The 21,806-nt window shown below is 37.9% G+C and overlaps 1 protein-coding gene across 1 annotated transcript in view; it reads left to right on the top strand.

Moving 5' to 3' along the window:
- The window catches only part of LOC120860476 (ryanodine receptor 2-like), an 804,098-nt gene that overhangs the window by 327,160 nt on the left and 455,132 nt on the right, over positions 1-21,806 (top strand). The window contains exons 6-8 of the mRNA XM_040236295.1: positions 8,525-8,599; positions 11,444-11,522; positions 14,404-14,516. Of these exons, the coding sequence (XP_040092229.1) occupies positions 8,525-8,599; positions 11,444-11,522; positions 14,404-14,516 (267 nt within the window). The remainder of the gene's footprint in view (positions 1-8,524; positions 8,600-11,443; positions 11,523-14,403; positions 14,517-21,806) is intronic.

The raw sequence follows: 21,806 nt of genomic DNA, 5'->3' as shown, positions 1-21,806 counted from the left end.
GTTAGAATTTAACTGAGTGAAGGCATATGCATTAACTATAGTAATTTAAGCCACTTACAAGGAAAAGCATGCTAAATTTTATTCAACTTTCGCTTCTCAATCATGACTTGGCTTTGGGTTTCAGACCTGGACACACACTGTTAATAACTTCCTAGAACCAGCCAGATGCTTCCTTGAAACAGCTATTTCTGCTGGTTGGCACTGAACAGTGATTAGTTAGTACTGTTCTGGTCCTGGTTCCTCTGCCTTTTCTAAATCTAGCTTGAACATCTGGAAGTTCGTGGTTCATGTACTGTTGAAGCCTGTCTTGGAGAATTTTGAGCATTACTTTGCTAGCATGTGAGATGAGTGCAATTGTGCGGTAGTTTGAGCATTCTTCGGCATTGCCTTTGGGATTGGAATGAAAACTGACCTTTTCCAGTCCTGTGGCCACTGCTGAGTTTTCCAAATTTGTTGACATATTGAGTGCAGCACTTTCATAGCATCATCTTTTAGGATTTGAAATAGCTCAGCTTGAATTCCTTCACCTCCACTAGTTTTGTTCACAGTGATGCTTCCTAAGGCCCACTTCGCACTTCCTAAGGATGTCTGGCTCTAGGTGAGTGATCACACCATCGTGGTTATCTGAGTCATGAAGATCTTTTTTGTACAGTTCTTCTGTGTATTCTTACCATTTCTTCTTGATATCTTCTGCTTCTGTGAGGTCCATACCATTTCTGTCCTTTATTGTGCCCATCTTTGCATGAAATGTTCCCTTGGTATCTCTAATTTTCTTGAAGAGATCTCTAGTCTTTCCCATTCTGTTGTTTTCCTCTGTCTCTTTGCCATTGATCACTGAGGAAGGCTTTCTTATCTCTCTCCTTGCTGTTCTTTGGAACTCTGCATTCAAATGGGTATATCTTTTCTTTGCTCCTTTGTCTTTTGCTTCTCTTCATTGCATAGCATAGGTGTTTGTAAGTCCTCCTCAGACAACCATTTTGCCTTTTTCATTTCTTGGGGATGGTCTTAATCACTGTCTCCTGTACAATGTTACCAACCTCTGTCCATAGTTCTTCAGGCACTCTGTCCATCAGATCTAATCCCTTGAATTTATTTGTCACTTCCAGTGTATAAACATAATGGATTTGATTTAGGTCATACCTGAATGGTCTAGTGGTTTTCCTTTCTCAATTTAAGTCTGAATTTGGCAATAAGGAGTTCATGATCTGAGCGACAGTCAGTTCCTGGTCTTGTTTTTGCTGACTGTATAGAGCTTCTTCATCTTTGGCTGCAAAGAGGAACCAGAGATTAAATTGCCAATATCTATTGGATGATCATAAAAGCAAGAGAGTTCCAGAAATACATCTGTTTCTGCTTTATTGACTTTGCCAAAGCCTTTGACTGTATTGATCACAACAAACTGTGGAAAGTTCTTCAAGAGATGGGAATACCAGACCACCTGATCTGCCTCCTGAGAAATCTGTATGCAGGTCAAGAAGCAACAGTTAGAACTGGACATGGAACAACAGAATGGTTCCACATCAGCAAAGTAGTACGTCAAGGCTGTATATTGTCACCCTGCTTATTTAACTTATATGCAAACTACATCATAAGAAGTACTGGATTGGATGAAGCTCAATCTGGAATCAAGATTCCTGGGAGAAATATCAATAACCTCATGTATGCAGATGACACCACCCTTATGGCAAAAGGCAAAGAAGAACTAAAGAGCCTCTTGATGAATGTGAAAGAGGAGAATGAAAAAGTTGGCTTAAAACTCAACATTCAGAAAACTAAGATCATGGCATCTGGTCTCATCACTTCATGGCAAATAGATGGGGAAATGATGGAAACAGTGACAGACTTTCTTTTTTGGGGGGCTTCAAAATCACTGCAGATGCTGACTGCAGCCATAAAATTCAAAGACGCTTGCTCCTTGGAAGGAAAATTACAACCAACCTAGACAGCATATTAAAAAGCAGAGACATTTCCTTGCAAACAAGGGTTCGTGTAGTCAAAACTATGGTTTTTCTAGTAGTCATGTATGGATGTGAGAGTTGGACTATGAAGAGGGCTGAGTGCTGAAGAGTTGATGCTTTTGAACTGTGGTGTTGGAGAAGCCTCTTGAGAGTCCCTTGGACAGCAAAGGGATCCAACCAGTTCATCCTAAAGAAAATCAGTCCTCAGTATTCATTGGAAGGACTGATGTTGAAGCTGAAACTCCAATACTTTGGTCACCTGATGCGAAGAACTGACTCATTTGAAAAGACCCTGATGCTGGGAAGTATTGAAGGTCAGAGGAGAAGGGAATGATAGAGGATGAGATGGTTGTTGGATGGCATCACTGACTCAATGGAAATGAGTTTGAGTAAACTCCGGGAGTTGGTGACAGACAGGGTAGCCTGGCGTGCTGCAGTCCATGGGTTGCAAAGAGTCATACACGACTGAGCCACTGAAATGAACTGAACTGAATTGTCCTGGTCCTGGTCTCTTCCCTCTGGAGACTTTTCATTAAGTCACCATCACAAGCTGGCCATCTGCTGCTAAGTGGCTATCTTGACAGTGGTCAACTGGCTTTGTCAGGCATATTGATTTTGCACTGAAGCCAGATTTCTCATTAATCATTATAATCATCCTGTGAATCTGTTATATGATTCATTATTGAAGATGGCAGGCATGTTTGCAAGTCTCTGCTGCTAGGGACCTGCAGGTGGACCAGATGCCAAGATCAGCAATTCTGTGCGGCTTCTATCCAGTTAGTACTGTTCACATTTGTATGAGACTTATTTTCAGGTTATGTATAGGCTTGCACATAGAGATACTTGTTTTTCTCCCTGAAACCACTCTTTGCCCAACTATTATTATTTGTGTTTAAAGCCAAAACTTAAAAGCTTCTCTGCTTTAGTATCTGAGCGCTATGAAAGTGCTCTAAGGCAGATTTCTTTTTGTTGCTGTCTATTGTTTTAAACCTTGGTTGATGAAAGTGAAAGCGGTGAGTGAAAAAGTTGGCTTAAAGCTCAACATTCAGAAAATGAAGATCATGGCATCTGGTCCCATCACTTCATGACAAATAGATGGGGAAACAGTGTCAGACTTTATTTTCTTGGGCTCCAAAATCACTGCAGATGGTGACTGCAGCCATGAAATTAAAAGACACTTACTCCTTGGAAGAAAAGTTATGACCAACCTAGATAGCATATTGAAAAGCAGAGACGTTACTTTGCCGACTAAGGTCCGTCTAGTCAAGGCTATGGTTTTTCCAGTAGTCATGTGTGGATGTGAGAGTTGGACTATGAAGAAAGCTGAGCGCCAAAGAATTGATGCTTTTGAACTGTGGTGTTGGAGAAGACTCTTGAGAGTCCCTTGGACTGCAAGGAGATCCAACCAGTCCATTCTGAAGGAGACCAGCCTTGGGATTTATTTGGAGGGAATGATGCTGAAGCTGAAGCTCCAGTACTTTTGGCCACCTCATGAGAAGAGTTGACTCATTGAAAAGACTCTGATGCTGGGAAGGATTGGGGGTTAGGAGAAGGGGACGACCGAGGATGAGATGGCTGGATGGCATCACTGACTCGATGGACGTGAGTCTGAGTGAACTCCGGGAGTTGGTGATGGACAGGCATGCTGTGATTCATGGGGTCGCAAAGAGTCGGACAGGACTGAGCGACCGAACTGAACTGAACTGCATAGCTTAGTATTACCTAAGCAGTAAGCTCTTTTTAAGATCTCCTTGTGTTTCTTCTGAAATTGTGTTTTATAACAGTCAAGGGACATAGAAAAGTTCTCCTGTAGAGTCTGATTTATTTTTTTTAAAAAAGACCTCTTGAATAACAAAAGCTTGGAATTGCGAGAAATGACCTAAACTGATTAGCACAGCATTTTTGTCCAGAAAATATTATTGAGAAACCTCAAAATATATAGATGTTATATACTTAATAAGTTAAATTATTTTAAAATAGCAATTGCTTTAGATGTGTTAATAAGCGACTATATGATACAAGCATATTTAAAAAAAATATGTAGTGGCTAACCTATACTTTCAGTTGGAAAAGAATCCACCTACAATTCAGGAGACCCTGGTTTGATTCCTGAGTCAGGAAGATCCATTAGAGAAGGGTTAGGCTACCCACTCCAGTATTCATGGGCTTCCTTAGTGGCTCAGATGGTAAAGAATCTGCCTTCAGTGAGGGAGACCTGGGTTTGATCCCTGGGTTGTAAGATCTCCTGGAAGAGGGCATGGCAACCCACTCCAGTATACTTAACTGGAGAATCCCCATGAACAGAGGATCCTGGCAGGCTACAGTTCCATAGGCTCACAAAGACTTGGACATGACTGAGTTACTAAGCACAGCACAGTTGATACGTGCATATGAATATATGAAGTGCATAGCAAAGCTTTATAGAAAAAAGGGCACTCAATACTATTCTAATTAAATCTGCAGCCTTGTTCTTCATTTAGAAATATCTTGTTTTGGTCAAAAAGACAAGTCAGAGTACCTTGACTGTGTAGTGTCATTAAACTTCAACTGGATCTGTAGCTCTGGAACATGTGTATGATAGGAAAAGGTAAGGTCCTATCAAGTAGTACAGATCAGACAAGGTAAATGACTTTTTCTTGGCCACAATAAATCAAATGTATTATAGAAAATCAAAGTACTCTTTAAACAGGTCCTCATTCTTAGTAGGAATATAATTTTGCAAAGTTGATTTTTCCCTTTCTCACTCAGGGCATGAAGTTGTTTTCATTTTATGATGAAACACTTTTTCTGATAAGTTTAATGCCTTTTAATATCAGTTTTTAAATGGTTTGGAAGTGTTTTAAACATAATCTATAAATAAAATTATTTTAAGAAATTAAATGCAGCAAATCTAGAAGAAAAAGAAAAGGAATCCAGATCAGAAAAGAAGAAAGTAAAGCTCTCACTGTTTTTAGGTGACATAATACTGTACATAGAAAACCTTAAAGATAGTATTAGAAAATTACTAGAGCTAATCAGTGAATCTAGCAAAGTAGCAGGATACAAAATCAATATACAGAAATCACTTCCTTTTCTATATACTAACAATGGAAAAATCAGAAAGGAAAATTAAGAAATCAATCCCATTCACCATTGTAACACAAAGAATTAAATATCTAGGAATAAACTTACCTAAGGAGACAAAAGAACCATACAGAGAAAATTATAAGACACTGATGAAAGAAATCAAAGACAACATAAACAGATGGAGAGATATTCCATATTCCTGGGTAGGAAGAATTAGTGTTCTGAAAATGACTATACTACCAAATGTAATCTATAGATTCAATGCAATCCATATCAAATTACCAATGGCATTTTTCACAGAACTAGAACAAAAAATTTCATAATTCATATGGAAACACAAAAGACCCTGAATAGCCAAAGCAGTCTTGAAAAAGAAATTGGAGCTGGAGGACTCAACCTTCCTGATTTCAGATTATACTACAAAGCTATAGTCATCAAGACAGTATGGTACTGGCATAAAAACAGAAATATAGACCAATGGAACAAGATAGAAAGCCCAGGAATAAACCCATGCACCTATGGGTACCTTATTTTTGAAAAAGAAGGCAAGAATATACAGTGGGGCAAAGACAGCCACTTCAGTAGTGCTGGGAAAACTGGACAGCTACATGTAAAAGAATGAAATTAGAACACTTCCTAACACCATACACAAAGATAAACTCAAAATGGATTAAAGACCTAAATGTAAGACCAGACACTATAAAACTCTTAGAGGAAAACATAGGTAGACCACTTGATGATGTAAATCAAAGGGAGATCCTCTATGACCTACCTCCTAGAGTAATGGAAATAAAAACAAAAGTAAACAGGTGGGACTTGATTAAACTTAAAAGCTTTTGTATAGCAAAGGAAACTATAAGCCCGGTGAAAAGACAATCCTCAGAATGGGAGAAAATAATAAGAAATGAAACAACTGACAATTAATTAATTTCCAAAATATACAAGCGGTTCATACAACTCAATAGCAGGAAAGTAAACAACCCGATCAAAAACTGGGAAAAAGACCTAAACAGACATTTCTCCAAAGAAGACATACAGAGGGCTAACAAACACATGAAAAGATGCTCAACATCGCTCATTATTAGAGAAATGCAAATCAAAGCCACAATGAGATATCACCTCACACCAGTCAGAGTGGCCCTCATCAAAAAGTCTACAAACAATAAGTGCTGGAGAGGTTGTGGAGAAAAGGGAATGCTCTTGTACTGTTGGTGGAATGTAAATTCATAACATCCACTATGAAAGAGGATATGGTGGGAGATTCCTTAGAAAACTAGGGATAAAACCACCATATGACCCAGCAATCCCACTCCTAGGCATATACCCTGAGGAAACCAAAACTGAAAGAGACACACGTGTCCCATTGTTCACTGCAGCACTGTTTACAATAGCTGGAACACGGAAGCAACCTACATATCCATCAATAGATGAATACATAGAGAAGTTGTAGTACATATACACAATGGAATATTACTCAGCCAGAGAAAGGAACACATTTGGGTCAGTTCTGATGAGGTGCATGAACACAGAACCTATTATACAGAGTGAAGTGAGTCTAAAAGAGAAAGATAAATATTGGATTCTAATGCACATATATCGAATGTAGAAAAATGGTTCTGAATAATTTACAGGGCAACAATGGAGAAACAGGCATAGAGAATAGACTTATGGACATGGGGAGAGGGGAGGAGAGGGTGAGATGTATGGAAAGAGCAAGATGGAAACTTACATTACCATATGTAGAATAGATAGCCCAAGGGAATTCGCTGTTTGTCTCAGGAAACTCAAACAGGGGCTCTGTATCAACCTAGAGGGGTGGGGTGGGGAGGGAGAAGAGAGGGAGGTTCAAAAGGGCGGGGATATATGTATACCTATGGCTGATGAGATGAGATGAGATGGACTGAGCTACTGAACTGATGGCTGATTCATGTTGAACTTTGACAGAAAACGACAAAATTCTTTAAAGAAATTATCCTTCAATAAAAAAAAATTTAAAGAAGAAATTAATTGGAATAATAGGAAGGAGATATATTTTTACTAAAAAAGGTGTAATGATATTGAATATTAAAGGGCTTTCTTCTGTACTTCTTGAAGTATGTTTAAGTCAGTTTCTTCATCCTTAAAGATCTCTTTTCCCTATAGAAACAGGTAAAAACTCCTTAGTATAATGTTCTCTACTTCCCATGATCTTAACCTGATCTGTGACCCTGTCCTTCCTCTTTCTTAATACCCTGCAGTTGTTTTGTAAGGCACTTATCCTCACATGCCACCAGTATTGTGTTAACAGCAGCAAGAAAGCTCAGGGCAGGGAAAGCCTGTCTCTTTGGAGCACAAAGGGATTTGGGGGCAAGGTTAGAAAGGGCTGAGACTATATGTCCTTGACGCTTGTGCTACTTGTTATCCCCAAAACAATAGTACCTGCACCACTGGGAAATTTTTGAAATGCAGTGTCTCTGTATTTATCCCAGACCTACTGGAGCAGAATCTCAGGGACATGCCAAGGGTTCTGTGTTTTCAAAAGCTCGCCAGCTGATTTTTAAGCATACCAGAATTTGAGAAGCACTCTTCTATCTCGTGTGGGCTTCCCTGGTAGTTCAGACAGTGAAGAATCTGCCTGCAGTGCAGGTGACCTTGGTTTGATACCTGAGTTGGGAAGATCCCCTGGAGAAAGGGAATGGCTACTCATTCCAATATTCTTGCCTGGAGAATTCCATGGACAGAGAAGCCTGGCAGGCTGCAGTCAATGGGGGTCCCAAAGAGTTGGACATGACTGAATGAGTGAGCACCCACCTTCTATCTCATATAAAGGAATTTGGATGTTTTTCTTAGAAACATTTGGAAGGTATGAAAGGTTTTTAAGCCTGAAGATTCATTTGATGATCTTTGTGTTTTAATCAGACTTAGTCATTGAAGAAATGCTTATTTAGTCCTTCCTATGTACCAGGCATTTTGCAAGGTACCTGAAAGTACCATAGTCCCTATAAACATGGACCAGAGTATAATGGGAAATACAGACAATAAACAACTGGGAATCAGTAATTACAAATCATGATATTTTTGAACTCAAGTTCATTCTTTAAGAACTAATTAAACTGCTAGCTCCCCGCCACCCAGCCACTCCCTTGGTAGCTCTGTCCCAATTTAAGGATTCTTTCCATAGCACTTTGCTCATCTGTGTGCATGCATGCTCAGTCATGTCTGTCTCTTTGCAGCCCCACGGACTGTAGCCCACCAGACTCCTCTTTCCGTGGAATTTTCCAGGCAAGAATACAGGAGTGGATTGCCATTTCCTCCTCTGGGGAATCTTCCTGACCCAGAAATCAAACCCATTTCCCTTAAATCTCTCCTGCATTGGGAAGAGGATTCTCTCCTACTTTTGCACTAGCTCTTATTTTGTTCCCATTAAACTTTTCATGAGCATAAGAGAGTGTTTTATACACTTAGTTAAATTTACTCTTTTTTTTCTTTTTCTTTGCGGACTCTCTCTTTGCTCTGTGCAGACTGCTCAAGGTGGGGGCCACCGGACGCTCCTCTACGGTCATGCAATACTGCTGAGGCATTCCTACAGTGGCATGGTGAGTACATGTGTGGACTTCATCTCCCCTATGGCCAGGCTGATCTATTTGTGCATACAGGGCAAAGAAATATTTGGTAATCCCATTCCATTGATGGCTTTAATAAGCTTGAATTGTATGTGTTTTTTTAAATATCTTTGAACACTGTTTATTTTCTCATTTTTAATATGATGGTTACCTTAGAGGACCTTTAAGGTCCTTCAGTTCTATCACTGTATGACTTCTGTCTTTGTATCTTATTTTGAAAAACTAGGTTTAGGAGGAGAGTTTCTTTTCTTCTCCCATATCAGCTCCTTCTTACACCCAGTTATCCATTTATCTACTGGGTTCCTCTCAGACAGAGTTTACTCATTATCATTTATATATATATATATTCTTATAGGTATAAAGTATTATAAAATATATAAACATTCTCTTCAAAGCTTTATTAAGTTATACAAACAATACATATTCATTCTGTAAGATTTGGAAATTACAGAAGAACAAAATCTTCATGATCACACCAATGAAAGAAAATTCTTGGGAACTTTTTAAAAAATTTCAATATTTTCTTAATTTTTTTGTATAATTGATATCTTGTTACATAACCAAATTTTACACAGGTTTTTTTTTAACGTATTGTCACAGTACAAGTACTATCTATGTTATTTAAATTTTTATCAGATTTATTTTAGTGACTACATGATAGTCTAGTACTTAGAAATATAAAATAAACACTACTTTTAAGAGGGAGATAATTCCCTAAATATGTAGACTGTTTCTGAGCAAAAACTTAAGCATAGTCTCTATAGCTATACCCCTCAAAACAGAAAAAAATCATCAGTCTTCATCATCATGAATACTGATTTGAAAAATCTGGTTAATGGAATTGAGAAGTATAGGAAGAGAAGTATAGGAAAAGTATAGATATGATTTTAATGATGACTTAATAATATCATTGCTATTAATGGCCTACATCATGTTAGTATGTCAGATGAAAAAAATGTGATCATCTTAACAGATACTGAAACAGGTTTTTAATAAAAGTACCAATTCCTAATAAAAATTGATCATTGCTGGTTATTTCCTCAATGATGAGGAAAATATTTATGTTAAATCAATGGCCAACCTCATAGTTAATTGTCAAACACTAAGTCCATTCTTGACAAAACAAAAACAAACCCCAAGAATATGCTGTCTAACATTGTTCTGGAAATCTTGACTGACTTACTAAGATATGAAGTAAAATAAAGGAAAACACTTCAAGTGACTGGATACAAGACAGATGTATAAAAATAGCCTTTTTGCATATAGCATTGATATATTAAAACTTCATGGAAAGAATTCCACTTCCAGGAGCCATCAGAACACATAAAATAATAAATATGAGAGTCTGTTGTTAAATAACTACCCGACTTGTTTGGTAGATCTGGGTTCAGGCTTACTTTCCTATATGCTGTGCTGCTTTGGGTACCTTGCTGAACCTCTCTAAGCCTGTAAATGCATCTGAATATTTTGCTCATTCAGTCATTAAATATTATCAGCACCTCTTGTGTGCTAGATACTGTTCTGGGTGCTAGATATAGTAAGAAAGACTAGTCTTTGCCATATAAAATTTAATTAACAGTTAGTTGAATAATTACAGTCTCTGCCTAGCAGTTGCAGTGAACATTAAAGGAAGAGAGAATGTACATTAACAGCTCCAGTGCCTGGTACTGTAATATTATTGTAAAATATCACAGAACACTTTAATAGGATTCACTCTACATTTTTTTCTGGAAAGTCAGTATTACAACACTGGTACTTTTTCTCAAATTAACATTGATATTTAAAAGGCCAGATCTAAAGTCTGTAAACCTCAGAGACCACAATGTCTTGAGATTAGACTACTACTCCTAACTAGCTAGGAATATGTTTGAGGACATTTGAAGCATCTTTTCTATATCTTTGGGAGTCAGTGGTTTACAGTCAGTTAACAGAGTTTCCTGATTCATTGAATTTACACCCTCGTGGCACCAAATTCCACTTGACTTCTATCCCCAATCCATTTATCACCTGCCTGCTTACACTCAGACACCCACTGAGCTGGGTGGACGCTTTTCCATTGTAGGGATTGTCTAGGTCTTGCATTACTTGTTCAGTGATTCTGGGAAGTCTGGGCTGGCCTAATCCCCAGAGCTGTTCCTGAGTCCTGTTGGCAGGGTTCCTGTTCTTTCAGGCACTGCACTTGGTTGGGGTAGATGACAGTGTATCTTGAGCTCATCCTAGATTCATCTCTGTGTTCTCAGTCTTGTAGCACTTAGTGTAGATTTTGAGGTTAGCATGGGAGTAGGGGAGTTGGCCAGAAAAATGATCCTGAACTTTATGTCCAAGAATATCCAGTTAGGAGAACTTGAAGCAGGGAGAGGAGTCAGGGATGATGGTGTTGGGCAGAGTTGCATTCTTCCTGGGTAAACACACATAGGTATACGCGTGACAAAGCCTCATTGCAGTGAAGCAATATGCTACACACCACAATCAATTCTAGATGAATTTTAAAGAGTTTAAAAATTTGAAAATAAAACTAGAAGATAAAAGTGAATAGTGTGCAAATTTTTGCTTGAAATAAAGATTTCTGACAGACAGATCAGGTTGTTCTCTTGCTTATGATCATGAATATCACATAAATTGAGAGATGTAGAGACATATCCCCAGTTACTCATCTTGTTTTGTCTACAGGACATATTTCTGCAATATTTTTCTGAGTGGGAAAAAAACCCCACATTTCCTCTAGAACATTGCTCCCAGTGAATGCTAAGTGCTCAGAATTAGACTTGGAAAGAACGGGATATGTTTAGTGATGACTACTGATTCTGTGTCTTTTAGTATCTGTGCTGCCTGTCCACCTCTCGGTCTTCAACTGATAAGCTGGCTTTTGATGTTGGCTTGCAAGAGGATACCACAGGTGAGCACCTTGGTCTGCGATGAAGCTGTGTTCAGAAGAGCATGGCGGGAGCTGGATTGGGAGACATCATGAGACCTGATGAAAGATATATTGGCTTAGGAATGGTTTCAGGATGATACCAGTGACTAACGACGGAAAGGTTTTATTAGAAGGAGGAAATGTGTACCGTTTCTGTTGGTAGGTCATCCCGACATAATTAGATTGATTTGCAAACTAGAGTTTATTCTTTTGATGGAGTTGGGTAGGAAAACAGTAATTGCAACATGCTCTGCTGTCTGATAACCATATTAACGTGCACTGATTAGTTTGCAAAGTATTACTGCATATTTCTTTCTTTTCTATTTCATCTTAAAAACATTTTTAAGTGTGCAAATACAACATAATCAGTGTCAACATTCAACCAAAATGACAGAAAATGAAAATCTTCATTTCCTTGTCCATGGGTCATCATACTATATATATATATATTTATTTACATATATTAATATCTTTGTCCTTTTGAAGACTCAGAATAGGAGAGTATAGATTTTATTGTGTTTTTCTTCTCAATGCTTTGAAGACTTTACACTATATCCACCTCTGTATGATTTGATTCTTTTATTTTTTACAATGAGCATGTCTGCCTTTGGAATTAAAGATTAAGGACCAAGTAGAAAAAGAAATGGAAGGAAATAGATCAACTTGTATCAGGTTGTTGCTTTTATAGGTGACATGAAACTCACACCTGCCCTCCTTTTTGAAATACTTTCCCATACTCTAAAAATGTGACGAATAACAAATGGATAAAATAAAGTTCTATTTACCAACCTAATTAAGTTTTTAATAGACAAACACATTACCTTATACAGGGAATTCTGAGAATCCCAGGCACCAAAAAGATAAATATATTCCTCTCATTTTTATTTAATTCTATATATTCTCAGCCATTCCTCTGTGTTTTGGCTAGTTTTTTTTTTTTTTAGTGTTTTCACCCTAATTTACTTCAGCACATAGTTATGTGAAAAAAGGTCTTCAGTTCTCTCTCTCAAAACAAGTAAAACCATGTGTATGATCTATAACTTGTCTTCATTCACTGATACTATTATATAATAGTGAAACTCACCAAACAAGGCCGTCTTTGTCTCTGTGCCCTAATTCCCTTATGCTACTTTATTTTCCCTGTAACTCTGTATTAATTGTGAATTACCAAACTATTTACTATATTTATTGTTTGTTGTGTGCCTGCCTCAATCAGAATGAAACTCATAAGGCAGATACACTTTTTCCCATATTTGTTGATATATCTCCAGCTACTAAAGCAGTGGTTGATAAATAGCATGTACTTTATCAACATTTGAGTGAATGAATGAAAAACCCTACAACTCTAAAAATGTGAATTGAGTGAATGAAGATAAGGAATTCTGCAAGGTGACAGTCGAGTAAGACTGGTTTGTGTAAGAAAATATTGAGCAATTGCCTCCAAAATGCTATTAGGAGCTGACAGAACCCTAGTAAATAAAACATACAAATGCCCTGCTGTTGTAGAATTTACATTCTGGCATTTGGTAATTAGTAAAAAAAAAAAAAAAAAAAAAGCTAAACATCAGTGTTATGGAGAAATAATAAAGTTGGAGGCACAGAGAAAGAGAGTGATAATTATTAGATGGGGCTTCCCAGGTAACACTAGTGGTAAAAAAAACCCACCTCCCAGTGCGGGAGATGTAAGAGACATGGAGTTGATCCCTAGCTCAGGAAGATCCCCAAGAGGAGAGCTTGGCTTACCCACACCAGTCTTCTTGCCTGGAGAATCTTATGGACAGAGGAGCCTGATGGATTACACTTGATAGGGTCTCAAAGAGTCGGACACAACTGAAGCAACTTAGCACACAAGCACAAACGCATCACTAAAACTATTCTCATTTTGCAATAGAACGTATATTTAGTTTAAAAGGAACCGTGAACAGATTGAAGAATTGCATGCTTACACTTAAATCCTTGATGATGGGGCCGAAGAATGGAGAACAGTTATATGGTTCATGAGGCTTACGCTTGACTTGTTCTAGAAGAAATTATTTAATTTTGTGTTTATTCAGATAGCTTTATATCTTTTTAGAATGTATCCCAGACAATTCTGTAGGATTCTCTTCTATTTTACTTCTAAATTAATAGAAACGGCTATATTTTAAAATAAGGCACAGGGTAGTTTGTAAAACTTAAGTGACAGTATTTGAACTCACTTTGAATCACTATCCACCCAAATTAGAAGCTTTTTAATTATCACAATATAACTGTCACATAACAAAACCCCAAATCCTTTTGAAAATCAAGTGGCGAAAAACTGGATATAATTGGAAGGAGCCATGTGAGCTGCTTAGTGACATGTGGTTGTCTAAGGAACGGAGTTGAATCAGTGTGGCTGGTGAATTTGGTCTTATGTTGGCATAAATAAATATCCTTTCAAAGGAGTTCTTGGTGGGGGAAAGAGATTCCACGCTTCCCCAAATGTCACAATCACTTTCTATGAGCAGAAATCTTTGCGTGTCACTGTGTCTCCCTCCCTCCCTCCCTTCCTTCCTTTTACATTTTTACTGAAGTACAGTTGATTTGCAATGTTGTGTTTGTTTCAGGTGTGGTGCACACTGAATCATTTAAACATATATTCACTCTTTTTTAGATTCTAAAGCTAATTTGTCCTAATTCTTTTGATTTTCATGGTCTGTGAGGTGAATTTGCATTCTATTTCAAATTTCTAAAGTTTGTGTAAACAGGGCAGTTTTATTTTCAGGAGACTAATTTTGAAGATTTACTTCATTTCCCTCTTTTATTCTGGAGTCCCTGGCCAAGAACATCAAGTTTTAAACTAAGGCACTTCTTTGTGTTTTCCTTGTCAATCATCGTGCAGGTGAAGCTTGTTGGTGGACCATCCATCCTGCCTCTAAGCAGCGCTCAGAAGGAGAAAAAGTGCGGGTTGGAGATGACCTCATCTTAGTGAGCGTGTCCTCTGAAAGGTACCTGGTAAGTGTGGAAAGTGAGATTGTGGACTTGGGATTCAGATAAGTGACAGGTCAATAAAATGATCCCTTTAAAGCTGAGATTGCCAATTATCTAGGAAAATTGCTTAGAAACAAACCTGTATCTCTATTGGATGAGTTATAAGTAACTCCGTAAGTAGAGGGAATGATGTCACATGTGTGGAAGTGAGGCTTAGCAGGATTATTTACTCGGACTGTCCTCACGCCCTGGATATGCTTGTTCATGACATTGATAGAGCCTGTTCTTGGATTATTTTATCAATAGCATGTAAACGCAATCCAATCAGGAATTTGAAATTCCACAGACGTTATTTTGTGCCCAAAGAGAAGGCTGTATTAATGAGGCTGTGATTACCTATTTTGATATTTATGAAAGCAAATTATTATAGGGGAAACACTTATCATGCTAAGAAAGGAGAAATAAATGAAATGCAGTTTTATTCTCTCACTGACATTGCACTGTTCCAGAGGAAAAGGGCTGGAAATGAAAGATTAAAGAAAGAAGTTTATGTTTAATCAGAGGAGGTGTTTTTCTTATTTTTGTGGTAAAGCCAGTATCTATTTAATTTAACTTATTTAGTAAATTGTATTTTTGGTAAAAATAATCATATGCAGAAGCTCACAAAAGATTACGAGGAATGGAAGTATATAAGATATCAGGGCAAAATAGTTTTTATTTTAAAGTTGAGAAAGTAAGCAAATATAAAATGGAGTATTACGAACTCTACGTGAATATCCACATAAAAAAATCCCAGACATCATAGTGGATGATGACTGAAATGAAAATCAGACATAGAGCGTTGTTGCAATTACACTTTCTATCAGTTAGCATGAGTTTATTTCCACTTCCTTAAATCAAAATATTTGCGTGTGATTTTGAATTAAGGAAGTAGTTGGTACCCCTTGGCTCTATGAGGCTCTAAATAGACTGGGTCTTGTGGGTTAAGTTTTTGCTAACCAACACAATTAATTCCAATTTTCAAAACACTGCTAGGAGGAAGGGTGTAGTTTTACTTGCTTTTGAGGGAAGAAGTAGTGAGGAAGACCAGGAAGTGGTGAAAGGAGGCCTCATGTAACTGACAGGAACTATTAAATGGAGCAGCTAATAATGCAGAGCTAAGGGGAGGCCTGGAGCATCGCTCTCATTTTTTTAAATGGTGGAAACAGACGCCACGCACATTTCTAGGACAATGCAAGTGTGCCAGCTTGTCAAATAAGCTTCTATTAAGCCCTTGCAGTGTGTCTGTGCTCTATATGTGATGGTGACGTAGTTGGATCAGGAGGCAGACATTTCGAATTGTCGTTTTACTTGGAAACCAATAGCAGTAATAAAAATAATTCATGCTTGCTTCTCAGTGTATAAATTCTATATCTATCTTATTTCTATTTGTGCATAACTATGCATGTTTTTGCTGTACGACTTGTTCTTTCCACTACAGAGCAGAGTTTGACAGGACGGCATCAGTATGCACAGAAGGAGTAGAAAATTCAGAATCTCACTGGGGCCAGGGCTTTCATGTGTCAATTCTACCACTAGTTCTTGAATCACATAGTTCCATGAATTGTGGCTTCCTCATTGCAAAATGGTGACAGTTATCCCTAACATCACAGTTACTGTGATGAAGCAATGAGAGGATAATTTTGAACATTCTTGGGATTAAAGACCACTGTACAAACAATGGTAGTAATTGTAATGTATGAGGTTCCCCTCTGTTACCTTGGAAAATAGTTGAACTTCATGACTAATTACATTTACAGATCAAGCTACATTTTAGCCAGTTTATTTACATTCTTTTTCTGATAACCCTTAAAAAAAATATATATATATATATATATGTTTTTGGGCCACACTGCCCTTCACTCAGGATCTTAGTTCCCCAATCAGGAATTAAATCTGCACTCCCTGCATAGAAGGGAGGAGTCTCAACCACTGCACTTCCAGGATTGTTCCTCTGATAACCTTGAGAAAGATAAATATCGTTGAGCAACTGAACTGAACTGAGCTGAATGCATATATACAGAATCTAGAAAGATGGTACTGAACAATTTATTTGCAGGGGAGCAGTGGAGAAACAGACATAGAAAACAGACTTATGGACTTGGGGAGAGGGGAGGAGAGGGTGAGATGTATGGAAAGAGTAACACGGAAACTTACATTACCATATGTAAACTGGATAGCCAAGTGGAATTTGCTGTATGGCTCAGGAAACTCAAACAGGGGCTCTGTATCAACCTAGAGGGGTGGGATGGGGAGGGAGATGGGAGGGAGGTTCAAGAGGGAGGGGATATAGTTATACGTATGGTTGATTCATGTTAAGGTTTGATAGAAACAATAAAATTCTTTAAAGCAATTATCCTTCAATTAAAAAAATAGGTAAATTAAAAAAAAAACAAAAACTACAGATAGTTGACCAAGCAGATTGTTAAAATTTCAGTTACTTTCATTTGGTGATGAAGTCAGTGATTTTAGTGATTATCTTTGTGGACCTCACATATAATAACAGAAACCAAACGAACAACCACATATTACACATGGTTTCTGCTCTTGAAAAAGTAGTGAAAAAACAGACTAAGCCCATGGAACTATAGGAGAATACTGTTAAGACAGTAACTTAGTGTTCGAGTTTAGGTTACAGATGCTGAGGGATGTTTGAATGGATTTAGGCATAGTTAATTATTACCTTCCATTTCCAGGTGGGTGATTATAGTAAGAATATGAAGTCTTATGTTCATGGATTCAAGGACCACATGGTGCTTAGTTAGAAGGATCTGGAGCAAGAGAAGGGGTAAAAAGTGAGGCAATAAAAGATGTTGGAATAAACAGTAGCATGGAATAATCCACATACTGAACTTGAAAAACTGAAAATAGATTGCATATATTCTCACATATACACACTTGTTTGTTAGTACAGAGCCCGGTAAGCATGAGCTTGGGCCAATCACATAACCTCTTCAGACTCTCTGTTTCTTCATCTTGTGGATCCAGGTAATAGCTCCATTCACAGGGATATCAAGAGAATTGAATGCTTAATCCAGACAAGACTTTTAGCTCTATGACACTTCTAAAAATTGTTATCATTATTTACCTGGGAGATTTGTACCTATAGTTAAAGGAACTTTAGATATTTAACCAGAAGAAGAGAAAGAGGGGAAGTAAGTAGTAAACAGACTCTGATGTAACAGTTGATTTTATTTTATTTTATTTTACATCAATTCTTTGCTGCTCAGCCTTCTTTATGGTCCAACTCCCATATCTGTACGTGATTACTGGAAAAACCATAGCTTTGAATACATGGACCTTCGTTGGCAAAGTGATGTCTCTGCTTTTCGATATGCTGTCTAGGTTTGTCATAGCTTTCCTTCCAAGGAGCAAATGTCTTTTAATTTCATGGCTGCAGTCACTGTCTGCAGTGATTCTGGAGCCCAAGAAAATAAAATCTGTCACTGTTTCCATTTATTCCTTATTTATTTGCCATGAGTGATGGGACCAGATGCCATGATCTTAGTTTTCCTAATGTTGAGTTTTAAGCCAGGTTTTTCACTCTGCTTTTTCACCTTCATCAAGAGGCTCTTTAGTTCCTCTTCACTTTCTACCATAAGGGTGGTGGTCATCTGCATATCTGAGGTTATTGGTTTTGATTCTGGCTTGTGCTTCACCCATCCCAGCATTTTGCGTCATATACTCTGCATATAAGTTAAATAAGCAGGGTGACAATATACAGCCTTGACCTACTCCTTTCCAAAAATTTGGAACCAATCCATTGTTCCATGTCCGGTTCTAACTGATTTTAAATAAAGATCTATTGTGTGTAAGCAAGAGTCATGTGCTGAGAAGGTTCTGATATGGTTAAAAATTAGTTGAGAAATTTGACTGAAAATACAACAGTTATAACTACTGAAAATAAATCTCATCTTGATTTTACACACTTTCATCAGCCCTTTTGGGGAAGGAAATGGCAACCCACTCCAGTATTCTTGCCTGGAGAATCTCATGGACAAAGGACCCTGGTGAGCTACAGTCCATGGGGTCGCAAAGAGTCAGACACAACTGAGCGACTAACACACACATTGAAAATAAACATTGCCATTTGTTGATTTTTTTTTAAGTCATTGCTGTCAGTTGGCCTTTGATCTAATTTCCCTTCACTGACAGTTTTGTTAAGCTAAGGTTAAACTATCTAATTGTTTACTTGCTGCTCTAGTCAAGGTTACATCTGTTGGGATGGTAAATTGATTGAAACTGATTGAAGGACTGATTTTTCTCTCTCCTCTGTCTTTGGATGGAAGCGGGCACTGTGCTGTACTCCTGGAGCCCCAGGCTTCTCCTGGGGTGCTCCACCTTCTGCCTGAAGGGTTGAACCTATTTACAGGATTTCCTAGGAATAAAGGATCTGATCTCCAGAAAAGATTGTAAACCCCTTATCCAAAATAATGTTTTTCCAAGCTTCTGTTTCATATTTTAATATAAAAAATGATACCTTCATCCTCTTCTCAGGAATATCCAAGGTGAGGGGGTGGGGTGGGGTGTGGAATTCTTTTTCTCCATTGGAATGATTTAATTTTTAAAAAAGAAGGCTTTAGCAAAGCAGCTTAAATTATAAGAGAATGATACAATTTAAAAGAGAGGAAACATGATCAAATAGCTATTACTGTGAATCTATTTCAAACTGAACAAAATAAAGTAAAGCATGTAAAACAACTCTTACTTGTGTTAGAAAGAGATAAAATCACCCTGGTATGCACATGAATTTTCAACCCATGGATTGGATTGCTCTCATTTGAAACATTGATTTTTGAATAATTTTCTCTGTTACCTATAGAAACAGATTTTTTTTAAATCCATGAAAATATTACCAAACAACTGTCTAAAAGTAAATTGGGAAAAGCAGAACCTCACAATCGAAAGAGTGATGAAAAATGCTTAAAAGAAAGCTATTCTAAGGCTCATAAAAATTTCCTTCTCTCATACCAACCTCTTTATTTCTGATAAGAAATGCTAGGTGGTTTGACTGTATAACTTACCGAGTTGTCTCAAGTTGCATAAAAATATTGATAGCTAGAAAGACAGCAATCACTTTTTTTTTTCCCCCTCTGTGGCACAGGTAATGAAAACATAGACTGTGCCTCTTGTTTTTCATTTTTCTCAGAATTAAAAAAATGAAGTCTGAAGGGTGATATATCTTGTTTACTTGTGTTCCCTGTCGCTGGAGGATCATTTTTCCAGAGTGTCATGTCACTAGGGCCCGAGTGCCTGGCCCTTAATGAGAGAGAAATAAATGAGTGAATGAAGGCCTCAGATAAAGGTTGAATTTGGATATTCTTAAAAATTTTTGTGCTTTGGACCTTTTGGGCAGTCAGATATTGCTTATCTCATTAGCTTTTAAAATGCATACAGTATATACACTGGATTACAAAGGAAACGGAAAGTATCAAAGTGGAGTCCAGATTGAGAACTCCTGGGAGGGGATTTATAGCATCTTCTCTAAGCCTGAGATTGTGTGCTTCTATCATACAAAGTCTTGTTACTCAAAGCATGCTTCTTGGATTAGTGGCCTTGGTTGCCCAACCCCCGACCTTCCCCCCCGCTGGCCCCATCTCATGAATTCAAATTTGTCTTTTTAATAAGATTTTTAATATAGACCATTTTAAATGTCTTTATTGATTTTGTTACAGCATTGCTTCTCTTTTGTTTTACCTTTTTGCTCATGAGACATGTGGAATCGTAGCTCCCAGAGCAGGAATCAAACCTGCACCCCCCTGCATTGGAAGGTGAAGTTTTAACCATTGAATTGCCAAGGAAATTCCCCAAATCTTCCTTTTTTGGGCAAGCTCCTCAGATGATTCGTGTGTCTGAGAACTCTTGAGTCACTAACATGCGAATCAAGGTGATAGAAGGGAGCAGATGACTCTCCAAGTTCCTCCAGTGCCCTGGAGGGTGTGTACCTTTGAGAGCAGTTACATGTTTCAGCCTAAGGCCAACTGTGCTTTCAACCTTGGACATCTGTTTTTGCTTTAAGGATACCTCATCTTAGTGTTAGTTACTGAAACTGTTACTGCCTTGAATATTTAACATCACAGACCTGTGAATTCACAAACAGTGTGGTTCTCGTGCAGATTGCCCTTTCTTGGTGAAGTGGCAAAATTAAACAGAGGCATCCAAAAGAGTTATGCCTAGAGAATATTTCTTTGAGAAGAGTGGACATTATTTAGATAACTTTAAATGGTGTAATATGATCTTAAGGACATTTTTTAAAAACTTTTTTCCAACAGGCTGAGATTTTCCTATTTTTATGCTTATATTTATTGTGTATCTTGGGCTTCCCCAGTAGTTCAGACGGTAAAGAGCATGCCTGCAATGGAGGAGACCCCAGTTTGATCCCTGGGTTGGGAAGATCCCTTGGAGAAGGGAATGTCTACCGACTCCAGTATTCTTGCCTAGAGAATTCTATGGACAGACCATTGAGTAACAAAGAGAGTCAGACACAACTAAACAATTAACACTTTGACTTTTAGGCTTAGATATGATTTGAAAATTACATTGTAGTACTCCTTCCTCTATTATTTTTTCATTGCAGTGGCTCCTTATTCCCAATAAGGTCCTTGATCTGGCACCTGCCTTGTCTGTAGGCATATGTGTCATTCTGTTTCTAAGTATATGCTGTATGCCCCAAAGATGAAACTCTTTACTGTGCTTACATTCCTTTATCTCTGCCTCTTTGCATCCTATTGCCCTTGTTAGAGCTTAGAGGGCCAAAAAAAAAAAAAAAAAAAAAAGCCCAGGCAACTTCCAACTATGAGGTTTCTGGAATATCAGGAATGAAAATCTCTGAACTAGGTTAGAAAAGTTTTGGTATTTTTAGTATATTTACACTTAGCACATTAACGTTATGAATACAGATACCCAAATCCAATGTATGTGCACTTTTGCAGACAGCATCTCTAAGTATTTCAATATGAGGTTCAGGCCAAATGATCATACTGGCTCCTGAAGTGCTTCATCCCACATGGAACCCAGTCTCTCCTGTGGAAACACCACCTGTCCTCAAGGCCCAGGACAATAGACTCGGTTCTGATTAGGCAGGTCCAAGTGGTCTCATCTCTCAGTTCCTGTAACACTGTAATTACAGTTCAGCTGATGTGTTCAGAATACTGACTCACAGTATTTTGTGCATATATTTTACCTTTCTTTCTAGATTGCAAGCACCCTCAGGGTGGGGAATTTGTTCTATTAATATTTACCACAGTGCTTTATGCATAGTATATTCAGTGAACC

This window comes from Oryx dammah, unplaced genomic scaffold (assembly GCF_014754425.2).
Source record: "Oryx dammah isolate SB20612 unplaced genomic scaffold, SCBI_Odam_1.1 HiC_scaffold_11077, whole genome shotgun sequence".
Classification (NCBI taxonomy): Eukaryota; Metazoa; Chordata; class Mammalia; order Artiodactyla; family Bovidae; genus Oryx; species Oryx dammah.
The sequence above is the reverse complement of the archived record's forward strand: the minus strand, read 5'-3'. Positions and strand labels throughout refer to the sequence as shown.